Below are 20,722 nucleotides of genomic sequence, written 5' to 3' on the forward strand. Positions count from 1 at the left end.
CAGGCCACCGTAGGTGTAGGACTGACAAAACAGAGATAGAGGCAGAGATTCATGCAAAAAGACACAAGCCCCTTCCTGGGTAGTGATGGTGGGGAAAAGCATTTGATAAGCCATCACTCTAAGGGAGAATACAAAGAAAGGAGGGCCCTGATCTTGTTAGACATCTGCATTCATGGAAATAAATAGGTCTTGGAAATCCAGAGGAAAGAAGTTTCAAGGGAGCAGTGGCCAGCTGTCGAAGGCTGCAGGGAGGCCAGCGAGGAAGTGCTGAGGAAGAGCCTATGGATGTGGTGACCAGGTGGGGTCTGGATTGAATGATCCTCGAAGATGATGTGGATTGCAGAGATGAAACTGAGGCACTGGGGATGAGTTGGTGGTCCCTTGGTGGGAACGCAAGCAGGAAGTACAGATTGCACTGATGAAAACCTTGTGAGAGGAAAATAAATCTTGGGACTTCAAAATTACTAAGCTAAAGGGAAAAGTCAAGCTGGGAACTGCTTAGGGCAAACCTGCCTCCCCTTCCGTTAAAGTCATCCCTCTGAGGCTCACCTGAGACAAACGCATATCTGATTGCTTCCTCACCCCTATTGTTTATGTAAAAATGCAGAACTGCTGAGCCAGACTTAATAGTGTATTCAGTGGAAGGCTGATCAAGGACTCTAAAGAATGCAGCCTGTTGTCTTTTATCTACTTGTAATCTGGAAGCCCCCACTTTGAGTTGTCCCGCCTTACTGGACTGTACCAATGTACGTTACACATACTGATTGATGTCTCATGTCTCCCTAAAAATGTACAAAAGTAAACTGCACAGGCCGGGCGCGGTGGCTCAAGCCTGTAATCCCAGCACTTTGGGAGGCCGAGACGGGCGGATCACGAGGTCAGGAGATCGAGACCATCCTGGCTAACACGGTGAAACCCCGTCTCTACTAAAAAATACAAAAAAAAACTAGCCGGGCGAGGTGGCGGGCGCCTGTAGTCCCAGCTACTCGGGAGGCTGAGGCAGGAGAATGGCGTAAATCTGGGAGGCGGAGCTTGCAGTGATCTGAGATCCGGCCACTGCACTCCAGCCCAGACGATAGAGCCAGACTCCGTCTCAAAAAAAAAAAAAAAAAAAAAAAAAGTAAACTGCACTACCAACTACCTTGGACACATGTCTCAGGACTTTCTGAAGCTGTGTCATAGCAGTGTCCTTAATCTTGGCAAAACAAACTTTCTAAATTAACCAAGACCTGTCTCAGATATTTTGCATTCACAAGCTTCACATTGTAAAGCAAAGAAGGAAGAAGAGGAGTAGGAGAAAGAAGAGTTTACGATTATGGAGGCCTGAGCACATTTAAGAAAAAGGAATGGTTGGGAAGGAGAGGGAAGAATGACATTGAATGAAAAAAAGGGTATATTTGATGATAAGAAATGTGGATAATGGGATGAAGAGCACCAGTGGAGAATTTCATTTAGAGAGGAGAAGCATCCCCTCTGGGGCAAAAAGAAATGACAAGATGAGTAACAGAGGACCCTTGAGAGAAGGTGGTGGGAGCAAACTGATGCTTACATGTGGCACGGCCTTCCCCGCATAGGGGAACGGAAACTGCCTGGTGTACACGCAGAGACCTAGGCTGATGGAGACAAAAACATATGGAACCTATTGCAGCATATTCCATCATAGGTTTGGCTTTCAATTTGCTTCTGAGGGTAAAGTGTTGACTTTAATCCTTAAAGATCAGTAGGGTTTGGGATTCTGTTAACAGAAATTGTTTTCCTCTTTTTACAAAATTACCATGATTAAAGTCATATTGCGGGGGTGGGGGGGCAGTCTGCTAATGATCCTCAGGCTTGCTTCCTGGGAGTTCTCCAGGGAAGCCTTTGTCTTCAGTTTTCTCCCCCATGCACTAAGGCATCTCCACTCACCTTTCAAAGGTCATAAAGGCTGGCCTTTCCCTATCCCAATGCCTGAGCGACAATCTTTTGATTGCCACTTTAAAATTAACTGCTGCATTCAGTGGAGTTATTGTTTTTCCTTAAAATGCAGCTTTTCCCCCAGAGAAATCATTTTCTCCTTGTGACTTCTGAATGCCAGAGATTCCAGCAATCTCTCTGGGGGCTCCCTGGAGTACAAGCCAGGAACTGGTGAGTGTCCTTTGCATATAATGTGTTTGGAAAGAAGTCCCCTGGTGAAAACACAATGGAAAGCGACTTTCCTGTGCATCCTAGACACTGAGACATAGTATTAAAAGCACCGACTACTTGGCCTCATGCCCAGGGCTTTTGATTCAGCAGGTCTGGGCTAGAGGCCCAAGAATCTGCATTTCTTAGGAGTTCCCAAGTGATGCTGATGCTGCTGGCCTGGGGTCCTATGATTCAGAGAGCATCTCAGTCACTCTTCCACAAGATTTCTTACACAGTGATCTTACCCTGGCAGGCACCCAGGTTCATGAAAGTGAAATCAGAATCTTCAGAACTCAATCTCTTTTCAGTCTCTGTGCCATAGAATTAAAAATTTCTGTGTGTGTGTCACACGCACACGTATTTGTAGTCAGGACTTTCCCAAGAGAAAAGGTTTTAGCCTTTTAGAAACCACCCCATTTGAAACACTCTCCATAAAAGTGAAGCCAATGTTTGTAATTTCTAAGGAACTTTCTTTAGAGTATGGAAGCATTATTTGTTTATAGTCTGTTGAAAGTAGGAATAACACTTGGATATATTAATAATTGCTCAAGAATGTGAGCTGCCACATTAGAATTGGGTTGTTCATGCTCATATCTAAGGAGAAACTCTCTGCAAATGAAGGATACAGATGACATAGTGACATAGAAAAAGCCGATCACTAGACCCCTCCTGAAGGGAAGGTATGCATTTGCAGAGCTGTGCATGGAGGGACAGACGGGTTGGGTGCACTAAGATGCTTAACAGTGATGTCTTTCAAGGAGGGGTGTCTCAGGAATGATTTGTGTTCTTTACTTTACATTTATTTATGATACTTGTAATGAAAAACATGCCCAAAACTTGCAAATTTCAGCCTTCATGAAGGTGGATATCCTGTCTTGCTGACACCCTGGGCAGGCTTGGCTCAAGGACACTGGGGAGGAGGCCCCGACTGCTCTGAACTTTCCTATCTGCCTGCACTCTCTCTGTCCACCACTACTCTAGCCTCTTCTTCCCCTGACTGCCCAGAGGGTTCTGCATCCAAAGAGGCCTAAGGGGTGAATGGAGGGAGGAAGGAGCCAGGGGCTACCGGGTAGCTGACATTTGGTTTTACTTTGATTCATCTTATATATTGCTGACTGACCAGACCACAGAACTGGAGAGGCCTTAGAGGCCTCCTTAAAACACACATCTCTGCCTGTCCAGGAGTGAACATGTGCACACACGCAAGCACGCTCGCGCGCGCGCACACACACACACACACACACACAGAAGAGGCAGACAGGGTGATGAACCAGTTGAAGTACCTTTCTCAGCAGAAGGCAGAATAGAAGTTAGTCCCAAACACCACCCTCTCCACCACACCATCCATCACACCAGGGTCCTGCTCCTGGATCCTGGACCCTGTCAGGGATCACACAGGTGTCACATGGTTGGGTTACTAAAGAGTAGGTTTGAGTTACGCTTAATCCAGCGCTATTGGGAAACACATGAGATCAGAAGGTCTTTGCTTGACTGGAGAACCTGAAGTCGTAGGCTGGTCAGGGACATTCAGATTTCTTCTTCCATATCTTTGATTTTGTCCCTTATTTTCTGCATGGCTCCTATCAGACCAGCTCCCCTATAGGATTTCTCCCTAAATCCTCTCTCAAACTCTTGCTTTTCTGTTGTCAGTTTGATATGAACAGGAGGCAGGGAAATACTGGGTAGAAGAGGGCAGGGTCCCTGGTAAGGGTTCCACCCTCAAGCCTGGACCCACAGCCCAAAGTGAGAACTCTCCCTGTTTTCTTGCAAGAATGTTGCCTTTTGGCTTCACCTTGCCCCCTGTCTTGTGCCCATAAGAACCCCAAACCTCAGACTCAGTGGACACACACATACACAGAAGCGAGAAGCATCTGAACATCGAGAGGAGAAAAGTAGCAGGACATTGGAGACTGTGGTTGGAGAGGAGTTCAGTCAGGGATGGTTGGAGAGGAGTTTGGCTGGGGACAGCCAGATTCTAGGGGAAGATTATCTTCCCACTCCATCCCCTTTCCAGTTCCCTTTCCTGCTGAGAGTCACTTCCACCACTCAGTAAAGTCCTCCACGTTCACCACCCTTCGATTTATTCCTGTGACCTGATTATTCCTGGACGCTGGACAAGAACTCAGGCACCAAGATGGCAGGGTGTAAAAGGCTGTCACCTGACCCTTCACTGAGCTGGTTAATACTTAGCAGTCTACAAATGCTAAAAGAGCACTGATTGTAACACAGGCCCTCTGGGGCTCCAGGAGTCTCAGACACCCCTTCCTGGATGGCAGAGCTACGAGAGTATTGTAACACACTTGGATGCTACTACAGGGCCCGGGCAAAGCCTGCTTCCACCACACAGGAGCCACCAGCCAGTTCCAACGTTCATTCACTCTGGTTCCTACATCCATCTGCTTGTGTGCTCCTTCTCATAAGGGATTGAGCACAGTGACTGAGTAAATAAGTCACCCCCTTCCCAGGTCTCATGCAGGGAGTCAAGGGCACTTTCTCCTCTCATATTCAGAACACTGTGCCAATCCATGTTTCCATTCTCCAGTAACAAGACATCTATTTCCTACATATCCACCTCCCATGTAGGAAAAACTACAAGAGCTAAACCTAAGCAAAAGAAACTACACTCCAGTTCTTGCACACTCTGTTTTCAAAGGATTTTTCTTGGGTCCTTAATCAGAGACTTTTGATGACAATACACATGTAATTTGCTTGCTCAAGATCTTGGATTAGTCTACTTAGACCTAAAGTATTCAGTTCTTGTATGGGACATCAGCAAATCCTCGGCCTTCAGGCTCCAGGACTTACAGCATTCTTTTCCAGCCATCACCTCAGACTCAGACTAGAAGACACCTCTCTGGTTACCCTGTTTCTGTAGCTTGCATACGGTGAATTACGTAAGCCAATCTCTCCCAATCAATCTCTTTTTCTCTACATAGATAGATAGATGAGTAGATAGACAGATACGTCCTTTTGGTTGCTTCTCTGGAGAACGCTAATATACCAAGCCATATAAACAGTAATAGACACAAAAGTGAATTCAAATGTTTATTCCATTGACTAATTTCATATGTATGAATATTCTGAAAATGCAAAAATATGTACAGACAGCCATATGTCCAACAGTATTGAGGCTTTCCAAGGTCTATTATTATACCAGATTTTGGATGATTATGTTTTAGATTCATCTCACATGATGGAATGGAGTCTCCTTGGCCGTTTAGCTCAGGTATTACTTCTCTGGACATTTATGGAGACTCAGGTATTATTTCTCTGACTAATGGCACGTCCATGAAGCAACTTCTCAGCAGTACTTACAATCACTTATCTTTGTCAGAAAGAAAAATCACAGAGTCTATTTGAATGCCAGAATCACAGAGGCCAATTTTCTAAATGATCTATATTAATAGATAAAAGAAAGGAAGGGCATAAGCTTCAAAAGGTAATGTAAGAAACTCAGAGAGAACAATCCATTAGCTGTGGAAAGACAAACCCTGGCCATGGGGTGGTGAGTTTGATGAGCAATGTGCTTGGGCACTGCTTTCATCTTTTTACAGAAACCAACTCTGGCCAGGTCTTTGGAAACCACTTAAAAACCATCATGTTTGCCAGACCGTCTAGAAGAAGAGTCTTAAGTCTGAAAGATCATGATTTCATCAAAGAATTGCTGAGTTTTCCATAATTCGAACTATAGAATGAATTCCAGCTGTTGCCAAATGCTTTATCCTCCTTTTATAAAGAAAAAGAAAAAAAAAATCAAACCAATTCTGTAAGCAAAATTACATGGAAAACCAGACGATGTTCCACAAACGAATGCATGAGCTCTCAAAAGAAGCATGCATTGTTTCTATCACATGTGCTAGATATATTACTGATGCCTCATGCATGAGCATTACAGAACCTTGAACTTGGAAGAGGGAAGACAGCTCAAGAGAACTGGTGTATTCCTGGATGCAGTCCAAATTCTGAATGGTTCCCAGTGTATTTAAGTGCCAGGTTGGCCCGGCATGATCGCTGTCGACACATGTTATCTCAACATTTACTAGAGCTTGGAGGCTGAGGCACCTTCACATGTCTTACCAGAGGCAGATTCCCTGCTTCATAGGGAACTGGCTTCACTAGCTGATTTCCCTGACAGCCTTGACCTGTCAATGGCCAAGGGACATGCAGCCCATCTGGATATAGGTAGTAATTACCCATTTTTAAGGCTCCAAGTTTGCAGACTTAAGACCTGTGGGCAAAAGAGACCTGCACAGAGAAGGTGGAGAAGAACAGGCCATGGCCACATAGTGGGAATGTGGGAAGGACCCTGGTACCCCTGATGAGTGGAGGCTTGCTGCAACTGCACAGACTCTGGCAAAGGGAAAGAATTATTCCTGCTTTTTGGGAAGATGTGGGCTTCTTTGTTTGACCCTGGAGCTCTGAATACACTTGAAGAAATGGGCCCGGGTGACATCACACAGCCCAGGCCCCTGAAGAATACACCCCACTCTCTGGAAGACAAACCTTTGTTTTTTTCTCTGCTTTTTTGGGAAGAAAGGGGTTGGTGGGGAGGTAATACATTTTGTAATTTATAGGGACTTAGATAAAGAATGAAGAACAGGAGACATTTTTAGTAGATCAGCTCAAAGGTGACCCAAGGCAGGGAAGAAGAAACCAGAATCATTTCAAGTTGAACTCTGGGACCCAACCCTTGAGCCAAAGTTTAAATATGAAAGAGACACACCCACTCTAGGATTCAGAACATTCCAGCACACAAAGTGAGGATGGGGAAGATCTCATCTGAAGCAGTTCCTGTGAAAAAGATCTAGAAATGTTAGCCAATCAGATGGGCAATAGGAACCAAAACCCACTACTGCTCTTTAAAGCCATCTCACAGCAATGGAACTCAGAGGAAGACAGGCGTCCCAACTGCAGCTGAGCTGAGGCTCTTCCTGTGCACAGGCCTGGAGATCTCTCTGAATTCTCACAGTTCTTGGAACGCAACAGAGTCTACCATCTTGCATTGTCAGACATGGGCATATGAGTAACTCCTTGCTCCAGACTGCAAGTGATTTTGAGGACAGAGCCAAGTATATACCATCTGTCCTTATACAGTCCGAACTCAGCATAGTGGCTCACACATTTAAGAAAAAATTGCTGGATCGAAGTACTCGATTCCCCAATTAAGATGCACAAATGTAAGATACCTCAACTAGCTATGACACTAAAGAGGTACTAAATAGTTTTCATGCAAAGCAACACCTACTTTGGCATTTCATTGTTCAATTCAGATAGAGAAGAAATCAAGCAAAGGTCTCTTGTATTTCCCCAGGTGGCTTTAAGATGTTTAGGGTTCAGATCCAAACACGTAAGCATTTGCTGACTGATGATCAATGAATGAATGGATAAATGGATAGTTTGATATCAACAAAGTAAGGCAAGTTTGCAAGTGATTTCAATCATTTTTTTCAAATTTAATCCCTAAATGAATTAAAGCTTAAGTCCTAGAAATATCTGTGGATGGTGAAGAGAATATTATTGAAAAAAATGCAAGAGAGGATGGTTTTCAAGCCAGTTTTAAGATCTGTCTGAGAAATTTTTGTTGTGAATTGGATGAATATTTCCATTTGAATAAAAATGCATCATCCCCAGACATTACAGCATACAAGTTGGACAATTTAAGACATAGGTAAAATTTTAATAAGTATTTTTATTTGGAAATAAATCAGAGGTTGGAGATTAGTGATTTGGAATACATTGAGCCTAGTGAATTGTAGATACTGACTTTAAAAGAGGACAGCATATATAATTTTGAGAAAAAGCTGATGTTTTGACAAGGTAAACAAAAGTCTAGTGAAGTCATTACCACATCAAAAAGTCTCCCTCTCAGAGACAGACACAATAGGATAAACTGCTTCTGAGCAATGTTGTTGGCATGCGGTTTCCTTATTTGAGTTTCATACCCCATTACCGATGCCCCAGATAGCCACTGAGTGTCCAGTTAGGGCACAACGAACCAGGAACATTGAAATTAAAAAATGCAATTATGTCCTAAAAGTGAGAGGAGAGAAAAAAGAAACAGAAGAAGCTGTCAAAAGGGAGATAAAAGGCATTACTTGGCTGTGTGAAAACCTTACTTCCTACAGAGAGATGGACCCATTGTAAGAGATAAGGAAATGAGATCTCTTTAAATCAAAAAGAATTATCCGTCCTCTTTTGATGCGAAGTAGTGTTTCTGGACTGAAGCAAGAGGTGGGGGAAATTTTCCAGCTATTTTCTTCCCATTCATGAATTCCATAACTGCCACTTGTAGACCCTTAAATTCTCAAAGAGAGAGCTAAGAAAAAGATGATTTAAAAGTTTCAAATTCAGAACATCAGAAAGTCTATGCAAGTAGAAGCCTTAAAATTTCTAAAATATGCAGATAAGATGAAAATGGCATCTATACGTTCCCTTTTCCTTTGGGAATCAGGTCAAGAATTTTCAGGTGATGCACTGACCTAATCTTCTAAGAAATGAGAACAATAATCAAAGGTTATTATATCACGCTCACTGGCAAAGTTAATTATTCTCTCACAAAATTGAAAAACTGAGAATGAGACTCATATTGGATTTTCACCCTCCAATATCAATCATCCAAGCAGTTAAAATATGCTATTGTCAGATACCACAGAATTTAAATAATCTGATTTAACTTTTGAAATTTAGAAGGCTCCAACAGGATACAACTAATGAAGCATTTAATACACTCAAAGTAAGTGAGCATTTAGTTCTAAAGGATCTATGTCATCAGATATCATCAACTCCTGAAATCCTAAAGTTCAGCAAGGCAGAGACAGTAAATTCTGATAAACTGCTTAATCAAAATAACCACTTAAAATTAAGTAATGAAGTCTTGGGATATAAAAGCCCTTGTCTCATAAGCAGTCACTGTAATTAACATTCAGTGAATAAACTATCTTAGTTAAGACTATTGGGGGAAATTTTACAAGTCCCCCAAACATAGATCAAGGGAAAATTGAATACGAGAACTGAAGAAGATCAGCTTTCACCCTGAATGGCCATGAAACGTGAGCACCGCCTACGTGTGAGGTCGCCTCCTCATTGCTGATATTTCAATCTAATGTTCAATGGACTGCAACGCCCATTGCCAGGTAGAAGCTGTATTAGGAAAGGAAGACAGGAAGTCAGAGAACACGTTATGCTTCCCTGGCAGAATCATCTTTGTTAAAGAATGTGAACATCAGTAACAAGCTAAGTAGCAGTTTGGCTGTGGTTGGGTGACATAAGAATGGGAATCAGTAAACCTGTTTGAACCAAGTTACCTGCTAATGATAATAAGGATTGCTTCCAGGCATTGATATTCATACAGTCTTTACACTTCACAGACATGAAACGTGTCAGGCCTCTGCGCCCAAGCACGCTAAGCCATCATATCCCCAGTGACCTGGACGTATACATCCAGATGGCCTAAAGCAACTGAAGATCCACAGAAGTGAAAATAGCTTAACTGATGACATTCCACCATTGTGATTTGTTTCTACGCCACCCTAACTGATCAATGTTCTTTATAATCTCCCCCACCCTTAAGAAGTTTCTTTGTAATTCTCCCCACCCTTAAGAAAGTACTTTGTGAGATCCACCCCCTGTCCCCAAAACATTGCTCTTAACTCCACCACCTATCCCAAAACCTATAAGAACTCATGATAATCCCACCACCCTTGCTGACTCTCTTTTCGGACTCAGCTCACCTGCACCCAGGTGAAAGAAACAGCTTTGTTGCTCAACAAAGCCTGTTTGGGGGTCTCTTCACACGGACACGTGAAACAAAAGGCTGGTTCAAAATTTCTAAGGAGCATGGCCTGATGAAGACAAGACTTGAATCTGATATGGCTGCCCCAAACCTGTGGTCATTCTACCCTTACCCTGTCAAAGGTTTTGACAAGATAATATATGTGAAAGCACATAGTAGGTGCTCAATACATGGCAATAATGTGTTTCTTACTTTCATCTTGGTTGTGTAGAAAGTAATTCTGGGGATACTAGGGAAGGAAAGAGAGAGAACAGGAGAGAAAGGCTGTGGTTTTATGCATCTACAAAAACAGAGGAGGATTGACTATAGTTCAAACCCTGCAGTATACAATTTGCAAGTGTTCCTCTTACTAATCATACAAACGTGGCCAGTGACAGGGTGCCTTGATTAAGTTCTGAGTCTCTGTCCTATGAAGAGGTCAGGTTTTTACCAGGAAGACGGTAGAGCATCATCCTATAGGAGGTGGGAAAGTACAGACATCCTAAACTCCATCCAGCTGTTGAATTGAGAATCCCTGTTTTCCACTGAAATTGAAAACAAACAAAACTCACTGGCTCTATAATGCAGCTCTTTAGAAAAGTGATTTGGGAATAGATTTTGGGTTGATTTCCCCCAGAAACTCTCTATTCCTTAGGGATAGTTAGATGAGTTGCAAATACACTAATCATTCATTCAGTGTTTCAGGATACTGAGATGAGTAGCCTGGTAGTAGCTGAGAAAACTAAGAGTTCCTCTGAATGCTTGATGCTCAAAGGAAAGACACCAGTGAATCTGGTAGACTGAAACAGAATCATCGACTGGCCATTCTCTATAGATGTTTCCATGGAATTCATCGTACATTTTTTACCAAATGAAAATGTACAAGAAAGAGTTCAAAAATTCATACTTTCCTTACACAAATATGAAGTTTTCTGATTCTATTGTTATCCTAACCAATTATCATTTATTAGAAGATCCTAAATAGGAAGAGGTAAAATCAAGTGCATTCAACATAATCCACAAAAACATGGGTATGATTGTAAGATCAGAAGGAAAAGGAAGGAAAAATACATATGGTTAGGAATGTTCCATGTCACACAGAGAGAAGAGCATACAATGTCCTTCTGTTCCACTATTTCCCAAATAAAGTAAACTGGTGGCTGACTTGGGCCATATCACTAGTGTGAGATTTCCTTCATATTTCTCTCTGGTCACTATTAGAGCAACGTGCTTGCTATCCTTCTGTGTAGAAGGTAGTCATGTTTTTCCTAAGACAGTATTTCATTCAGAGTCATTAGCTTTGCTAGCATCCATAATTTAACTATTTCATCCTTAGTTCATACTGGGGAGAATGAACATATATCAAGCACATAGTGTTAACTTTTAGGACTATTTAAGTTTTTTGTTAATCTCTCAGTTTTCCTTTAGTTTCTTCATCTTATTTATTTACAGCAACTATTGAGAACATACCCATTTATTTTTATTTATTTTTGTTCATTCATTACCTTATTACTTTATGCCAGTTCTCATTTATGAATCATTTTCTTTTACTTAAACATAATATTGTCAAATTAACTTATTAGTTATTAAAACCTGGATTGCAAAAAGCTGAAATCCATTTGGCCAGATGGAAACTTGTATATTTTATAAATATCAGACAGAATTTACTATGTTGTTTTAAGCTTGCAAATATTTACTCATTACTATTTATATCAGACAGTCAGTACATATTGGCTCTAGCTAAAAACTTTCTTTAAGTGCAATTAGCTTTGCTGATTTAAATGTGAGCTTCCATTGTTTATGGTATGAAGACGACAAGGCACTCAATTGACACGTGCAGTTCTTTTTGACATGTTTTTTCTTGATGTTTTCATTGCAACTTTCAAAATATTCTTTTATTTTCTGGGCAAATCTGACTATACAACTTGTAGGCAAAGCTCTTTCCAGGAAACATTTTGAACAAGATTAGTTAGATCAAAAAACCCACTTTAGGACAATGTATTTTCCATGCAAGTGTCTGTTTCTCACCATCAACATGATGTATCTCATAATTACAGTGACTTTCATTCGACTCATCTAAATTAACAAAATCATAAATTAGATGGAAAGTAGGAACCAATGCATCTGTTGACTTCCTCAGAGTCACACACTGAAGCAGATAAATTGGAAAAGGCAGCTCAGGCTGACAAGCGACACTCAGGACCACCACTCCCCACCTTGGGAATGTCACTGCTACCGGCAGGGAGAAGCCCCGGGCTACTCATTAGGACTCAAGAAAGGCCGGTGCAATGTACCCCATGGCTGAAGGCTCATGTGCTGCCTCCAGGAGCAGCATTAGAAGGGACCTACCCCCTCCGCAGGACACGGAGCACTCAGAGCGCACGATGGCCCAAGTGTAGCTGGGCTGGGCAGGGGGTTGCTTCTCGGCCCCTAAGCGAGGCATGGAGTATTCCCAGGCAACACCTGGGTTCTTTCCCTGAAACAGCAGCTACAAAATAAGAAAGGGGAAAAATAAAACAAATTAATGCAAAACCAGCAAATACATGCTGACGTGCTTTAGACTACTTAAAATAACAATCAATCAACAAAAAGTTTATTATGATGATAAATTCAGACTATCATCCAAACTTTACATAAAATTTTTGAACAAGAATAACCCTCCCATCTAGATTCAAGCTCATCTAAAAAATGTCTAGACTTTGTACCCTTCTCCTTACAGTTAGTGTATGTCTACATGTAAAACTTCAAACACTTTTGCAGCTTAGAAAAAGCATTTTTAGGTTATCATTTTTTAATTGTTACATAATAGATACACATATATTGGGGGTACATGTGATAATCTGATACAGCCTAACAAGAGCATTTGACTATCTCCCTTGGTGTTTCTTTGGGATCCTCTGCAAATCCCCGCATCTGAGTAAATCAGAAAGAGAGACCTACAAAGCGTCATCACACTTCCTGGTGAGTTCAAATAACCCAGGACATTTCAACAGCAATAGGTATGATCCATGCCTGACCAAAGTTAAGTTAGAGCACTTTCTACTGGGAGAGATGAAGGAGACTTTTGCCTACTGGCAGGTACCCGTTAAGTCCGCAGGAAAAGGTGTTTTATTAGTAAAGGAGATCACTGAGTCATAGTTTAGGGCATGGAATGGGTTTGGACTCTACATTTCCTAGCTTGAAACCCAATCATATGGACCAGCCACCATTCCTCTCATAAATGTATTAGATCCTTGAATTTTGATTGGAAGATTTTTCTAGAAAACTCACCATAACCTGTTGACATAAATCCCATGCCTGCACCTGAGAGTCATGGCATCCTGATATGATGCCCATGTAGACCAAGATCCTCACCCTCCCCTGAGTACCCTGGCCCCATGCTCCATCCTCTGCCTGATGACACATCTCCAGTCTCAGTGGTGCTGATGTTGTGGGACAGGTATAAGCCCAGGACAGGGGGTTGCACTGCAAGGTCATTGAGATACTCTCCAGCCCTGACATTCTGATCCTCTGCAACTCTTCTTCCATTAAGAACAGTTTCCTAACAAGCCCCACTTATTTTCAACTCGGAGGCATCTCTCTTTCTCTCTGATTGTTCAAGCTAAAAGCCTTAGATGGTGGGAGACATGATCAAGGAAAGAATTCAAGATAAATATGTTTATAAAGGGGTAGAATGAAAGAGTTCAGGGGCAGGACAGGAGAGGGAAGTAGGACCTGTGCAGATGCAGCAGTTGCTTCACCTAAACCACACCCCGACTGCCAGGGGAGGCATCTCCCAGGAAGACACAAGAGGATGAGATAGGGCGGCCAGCCCCAGGGAATAGGTGGGGGTATCCAGGTGGCTGTACCTCCATAGCAAGGTGTAGGTCGATGGGGCAACTTTTGAACCAAGAACCTTCTTTCAACTGTGCACAGAAATATAACAAGGTGGGGAGTTAGAACATCCACTGCCCACCACTGCCATCTGCACAGTTGCATGTGATAGATGGTGTTGTCAGAATCTGACTATATTTTGCGAGCCTCCGCATTCACGAGTAAACAGAACTGCTCGGTTCAGGAGGTGACCCACCCACTGGACACTGAGTTGATGTGACGGCAGAGCTGTGGCCAGCCAAGATCAATGCTGTGACACAGGCAGGTCATCACACAGCAAGGGGCTTCGCCTCTGGGCTCTCTTCTCCTGTTGCCACAGAACACAGCAGAAATGCTGATCCCACCCCAGACACAGGTGAAGTCAGAGCCCACCTCCCTCCCTCAACAGTGGCCACTTCTCACAGCCGTCGAGCATATAGGACAGAAGAAGGCTTCTGCAAACATCTACTGCTAAAACCCCCAAATGGGAACACAGGTGAGCACTTAAATACAAATGTAATCATACACCAAAATGTGAATGATGATAAAAACAAGTCTGCTGCCCCATTCCAGCTACGGATGGATCACTCTTTTTTATAACTGTTTACATTCTTCTTAAAATTATGCCAACAGCCATGAATTTCCACAAATACCAGAACACCCCCAAAATCTAAGCCCCAAAACCAAGAGGCTGGACTTTACCTCCACAATCAGTGTTTCATTGGTTGGTCCAGCAGCGATTAAGTTCTCGGGCTCATTAGAGGACCGTCTGTAGTCGAAAGTAGTGCCTGAAAATTTGTACCGGCCGGGCCAGTCCACGGTCCAGTGCCCATTCAAGTAGTACCTTCTGAGGGCATTGCACACAGAAATGTAGGAGGTAGAGACATTCATTTCATAGATGCGGATACTCCGGGCTCCAGAAGGAATGGTGACCATGTGATAATACTCTAGATAAAGGAAATGGGGAAGATACAGCTTGTCATTCCATAGGGCAGAATCTCTAAGCAACCTCAGTCCTCAGTAAACGAAACCTGAGAATCCACATTTGGAACTGGGGGAAGATGTGTTCTGGTGACCAGTCACCTTAGAACTATACCCGACTGCTTTTTATTAATTGGAGCAGAGCTCCTGTGATGTTCACTCTTCTTAAGAACAATTTTATTTCAAATAACTTAGCAAACACTTCCAATCAAAGCAAGAGGCTCGAGAAGCCAAGCGCTAGCTGAGACAGGAAGTGAGGCAGTGGAAGGTAGGCCTGCTATTTTCACTGTCGCCTCAAGCTCCTCTGCTAGGAAGCCTCAGTTACAATCTTCTTTGCCCAAGGCTTGCAGGTAGCTCTAAAATACTTACGGTTGGTGTGGTGGTGCTTGGAGTAGAGACCCCTGTGAATCGTGCAGGCTGAGTTATTCCCGTTACACACCCCACAGACATCTTCAACAGCATCAGATCCAAGGACATTGTCACATCCAACTCTCTGGAGGGCCCACGAGGTCACATGTCATTCATGAAAGAAAGGACAACACAGCAATACTGTCACCAATCTCACGCGAGAAACTTCCTCCCCACTAGAGTTGAAAATTTCACCAACGTAGGGTAGTTAACAAATATTTATTGGATACCTAATATGTGCACAGCGGGGCTACAGTGTCACCCTTCAAAAATGTAGGAAGCTTTTAAAATGTGAATCGTCACCTGTCCTCTTTAGTATTGTTACACAAGTGGCCCTAAATTAAATCTGTAGGTTGTCATGTTGGAGTGATGGGTGAATTTCAGACTGACCTAAAGGGCTTAGTACAATGACAAGCAATGTGTCTACACAAGGTTCTAACAAAATATGCCATTGTGGGCTTTAATTGTCTCATGCAATGACAGAGAAGGAGCAGATAACACACAGAAATTCTCCTCAGTAGTAATTACATAAAGGGCATGTTTATTCACTTCCTTAGAATTTTAGGAGCTCTTTAAAATTTCTCTGATGTTCGTTTGTATTACATTTTCTAACAAAGAGAATAGGCTCTATATGCCAAAAAAAAAAAAAAAAAAAATCCACTCAGAAGCAAAATAACTACAATTCTTGGCTTGAAATCCACAGGGCCAGATGCATTTCAGAACTTAGAGTGTTTTTTTTTTAATTTCAGAAAGGTAATAGATGTTATGCATGAAATGCATATGAGAATCCCACAAGGGCCTAGGTGGCATCCCATAATTAACTCATGAATGTTTCTATAGTAAAGCCCTACATATTTATGGTAAGTGAGATAAATAAAACCAATCAATAGTCTCATATCAGTTCAGGAAAGGCTTTGCCACCAAACAAATTCAGGTACCCCCGCCATTTTCACAGCTTTTTGGATTTCAGAGTTACAAATAAGGGATTATGACACTATATCATTAAGAATCCTAAACACAATAAAATAATGAACACATCAATTAACAATTAGACAAAATTGAGGACTGTACAGCTGAGGTACAATGAAAGAGATCTTAATGGAATCATCCAGCCTAACCCTCATGTATTAAAAATGATTACACTAAGGATCTCAGTAGATGACTGAACTTTACCATGGTCGATAATTTAGGGGAAGTGAGAACTAGAAAACATGTTTTTGGACTCCACAAGATATGCAGATTGAATAACTTCTTCATTTGAAACCCCATTGTCTACATGCAATGTGTTTGATCTGCTAACACCTTTGCTTGGTTTATAATAACATTTTTTCCACCCCTTCCCTCTGCCAGTCAAGGTAAGGGTAACATCAGTCACTTATGTTCATTTAGCCACCGACACTTCTCCAGCTTGTCTCCTGCATCCCTGTCCGCTCACCCTCCTCAGCGAATGTGTAGCTGCTGTATGTTGCTGAGGCCTCTGTCCGAGCTGCAAAGTGGCCCAGGCTCTCACCCAGCCCTGCTTCACTGACTCTCCACACTACTGCCCACAAACTGCAACCAAATCCTGTGGCTCCACTGTTCCCAGACTCAATACCTGCTCTATGTACATGGACACAGGATCCCCATCCAGCCTTGGAGATGGCCTTGAAGACTCTCTTCTCATCCCAACCCTTCCCACAGCTTCCCCCAGACCCCACTTTCCCTCTGGGCATTCTGATGACTGAATCAGCTGCTAGCAACCCATGCATCTGGCACCACCACGTCCCCTCTCTATTTTCCTGACATCCCTCTTCCAACTCATCCTTTCAGATCTAGCTTGGATGTGGATGTTGCCTTCTCCTAGGAGCCCAACAAATGTCCCAGACCCACATCTAAGACAGAATGGGCCCCTCCCTCTCGTTATGCTCTGCACACACTTCCACTGCTGCAAAGCAGCGTGTCATCAATGTGTTCTTCTGGCTTTCTCCCCACTGGGCTGTGACTTAGAGGGAAAGGCTTGTCTTATATGTCTGGTCTTTCTAGCCTCTACGGGATGCCTGACACAAAGCAGACTGTCTGGAATCATTTGTTGAATGAATGAAGGATCATGATTACCTCACATATCCCATCTATACAAACATTACGGCTATCCTCCGAGCATGGAGTCCCATCTTTGACTTTATTTGACAAAGAAAAGAAGAAATCAAATCCTTCTGCGATACAGTAGAGTTTGCATAAGTCCTGATCTTAAAAAGAAATACACACACAAACACAAATAAGAAAAATACTTAAGCTCTGATCATTTTTGCTCTGAATTTTAGATAGACTTTCTTTCTTCCCCCATAAAATAATTCCCACACAATAATACATTACAATGGCATTTTTAAAGGTTGGCTCATTATGTCTTGTTTTGTTTCTTTAAATTTATTTATTGCTTCACTATTAAGTTTTACTCTATAGTGTCCTTTAAGACCTTTGATTTTTATACAGTGTTTGGCACATAGTAGGCATTCAATAAATATTTGTTGGCTACAACATTAATGCTTTACTGTTTCACTAGTATCATTAACTACTATCTTGTAGACATGCAAAAAAAAGAAACTACCATTTTGTAGTAATACACAAAATTCTTACAGATAAAATGTAATAAAAGAATCAAAAACATCACTGAATTTCTTAATGCATTTGGTAAAATACATGAAAAATTAAACAAATAAAAAGAATAACTTAGATGAAATCTCTTGAGAACAATGTTTTCTATAAATATATTGTTTTAAAATATTGGTACCAAGAGAAATAGGAAGTTTACTTCCTTCCTAAATAATCCATTTGAAGGTTTTTTGGTTTATATTTAATATGAACTTTTTTTTGAAACCATTTTTCCTCTTTTGTTCTCTTCTTAGTAAAAAAGGAGACAATTAATGATGAACATTTTTTCTGTCTTAGAAATATTTATAGGCCTGAGATTCATCTACAAGTATTTTCCTTATCATTCAAGATAAGAGGCACAACTGAATAATTCTAAGAATCAAATTTAGTGTGTGCTTCCATGATGAATGAGTTTATTCACTAAAGATTGGCAGTCAGGAGGAACGCACGCACGTGTTTGAATCATGATTTCAAAGTTCATTCTACCTTTCTCTCTCCCTAGCGGCCTGTATCACACTGGCTTCATTTGTACAGATTTAGGAGTAAAGGGACAACTAAACGTGCTTCGGGGAAATTGCTTGTAATTTCCTTTCAGAATTTTCTAACTGCATGAACCTGACACTGTGAAAACACTGTATACACTGAGATGATGAACGTGAATGTCAGATGGGACATCCCACTTGTCTATGTCCAAAGGGCTTCTGTCATTTTTTCAGGCAATGTTCCCAGTTTCAAGCAATAAGATGATTAGGTTTTCTTTGAATTTCTCCTTAATTATGCCACTTGAGCTACTGACCTTAAGTTATTTTAATCACGGAAACACACTTATTTCTTTCCCAGTGGTGAGTAAAGTCTTATACATGCCACAAATAAACTTCTTGGTTTATAGTTATAGATCAATACTTTCTGAACATAGTATGCTTCAAAATTACTCCATTTTCTAAAATATACTGAAATTTCTCTTTCATTCTTTGACAATTTTAAGTATTCAATGGGTAACTGGCTTATAGCAACAACTACTGTAATTCTTAATTCATCAACTACTGTAATTCTTAATTCAAAAACATACAGATTCAATTTCCACACAGGAGCTATCTTGTATTTTTTTAATCACTTCTTTGATGAGTTTCATTGTACTATGCACACCCTTTCTATGTGGTGTGTTGATTTCTGACCTCTTGGCTGGTCAAGTTTAGATAAGAAGTCATGACAGTGGGGTTGGCAAAATAAAACTAACCTCCAGAAGAGAACATGTGACCCTCACCTCCCAGAGCAACATCTGGTTTATTTGTGCACCACACTGTCAATCATATACTTCTTTAGAAAGTAAAGGTGGTAAAGCACAAGGCTTATTACCCGAAAGCAGTTTGAGATTTACCTTCCACCTGAGTGTAAGGCTTCCACTTGTAGTGTCGCCCTCTGAATCGTCTGCTGTTGTGCTCGGCACACTGAGCGGCGCGGAAGTCAACACTGTCCCGGGGACATTTCTGACTGTTGCAGAGCTTCAGAGTGCGAGTGGAGCCCTCGCAAAACTTCCCTCCATGCGACGGCCTAGAATGTGTATTTTGAAGTCAGAATTTTCATATTTGAGTAGCTACCTACATTATTTCAAATTAGGCTTACTGGAGAGATGAAGCTAAGAGTGTTAGAGCGGGTACTTAGGGAAAGTGGATTTCTTTTTTTTTTGAGACACCCTCACTCTGTTGCCCAGGCTGGAGTGCAGTGGCACAATCTCGGCTCACTGCAACCTCCACCTCCTGGGTTCAAGTGATTCTCCTGCCTCAGCCTATCGAGTAGCTGGGACTACAGGCATGTGCCACCACGCCCAGCTAATTTTTGTATTTTTAGTGGAGACAAGGTTTCACCATGTTGGCCAGGATGGTCTCGATCTCTTGACTCCATGATCCACCTGCCTCAGCCTCCCAAACAGCTGGGATTACAGGTGGGATCCACTGCGCCCAGCTGGAAAAGTGGATTTCCAAGTGGTCAAGAACACATTCTTGCACACGAATGGTAAGGTTGTGCTCCCTTTTCCATTGAGTGAATCCTTTACAAGACCAGATAATGAAAATGTGGTACATATACACCATGGAATACTATGCAGCCATAAAAAAGGAAGAGATCATGTTGTTTGCAGGAACGTGGATGGAGCCTGGAGGCTATTACCCTTAATAAACGAATGCAGGGACAGAAAACCAAATACTACATGTTCTCACTTATAAGGCAGAGCTGAATGATGAGAACACAAGGACATATAAAGCGGAACAACACACGCTGAGGCCTGTTGGAAGGTGGAGGGTGGGAGGAAGAAGAGGACTACAAAAAATAATGAATGAATACTAGGTTTAATCCCTGGGCAATGAAATAATCTGCACAACACACACCCATGACACAAGTTTACCTATGTAACAAACCTGTACTCTATCCCTGAATTTAAAATGAAAGTTAAATTTAAAAACTAAAAAATCAAAGCCTCTTTACTTCCCCACATTGGTGATGCTTCTCACGTTCATTCTTTCTTCTTAGAGAAGCTGGAAATTAAACCACTTGCTGTGAAGGGAAATATATTTGATGGAAAACTAAAAATTTGTTTTTTTCTGCATACAAAAATTGTTCTTATTGATCTTATTTATTTGTGTTCTATACACTTTTCTTACGACTTATTTGTTTTAATCAGATCCTTGGTATGTCAAGTAAATGTGGTTAAAATCCAATTCCTGAATGTTACTGTTGGTGCTGTTATTTTTTGCTGTGGTCAGGTAGTTAGAAGCATCTTAAGATATAGCACAGAGAGGCAATTAAGAAATGCTTGAGTGAAATACCTTTCCTACTCAGTGCTTCTTACAATCATATGCATAGCACAGACTTACTATTAAGAGCTGAGACCAGGCGTGATGGCTCATGCCCATGATCCCAGCA

At 41.7% G+C, this 20,722-nt stretch overlaps 1 protein-coding gene across 1 annotated transcript in view; it reads right to left on the reverse strand.

Moving 5' to 3' along the window:
- ADAMTS16 (ADAM metallopeptidase with thrombospondin type 1 motif 16) overlaps window positions 1-20,722 on the reverse strand; it is a 180,998-nt gene that overhangs the window by 66,982 nt on the left and 93,294 nt on the right. The window contains exons 12-16 of the mRNA XM_050793134.1: window positions 19,182-19,354; window positions 17,270-17,400; window positions 15,137-15,260; window positions 14,489-14,733; window positions 12,284-12,422 (exon numbers count right to left, since the gene is read on the reverse strand). Of these exons, the coding sequence (XP_050649091.1) occupies window positions 12,284-12,422; window positions 14,489-14,733; window positions 15,137-15,260; window positions 17,270-17,400; window positions 19,182-19,354 (812 nt within the window). The remainder of the gene's footprint in view (window positions 1-12,283; window positions 12,423-14,488; window positions 14,734-15,136; window positions 15,261-17,269; window positions 17,401-19,181; window positions 19,355-20,722) is intronic.

The sequence above is a fragment of the Macaca thibetana genome, chromosome 6, assembly GCF_024542745.1.
Source record: "Macaca thibetana thibetana isolate TM-01 chromosome 6, ASM2454274v1, whole genome shotgun sequence".
In the NCBI taxonomy this organism is placed as follows: Eukaryota; Metazoa; Chordata; class Mammalia; order Primates; family Cercopithecidae; genus Macaca; species Macaca thibetana.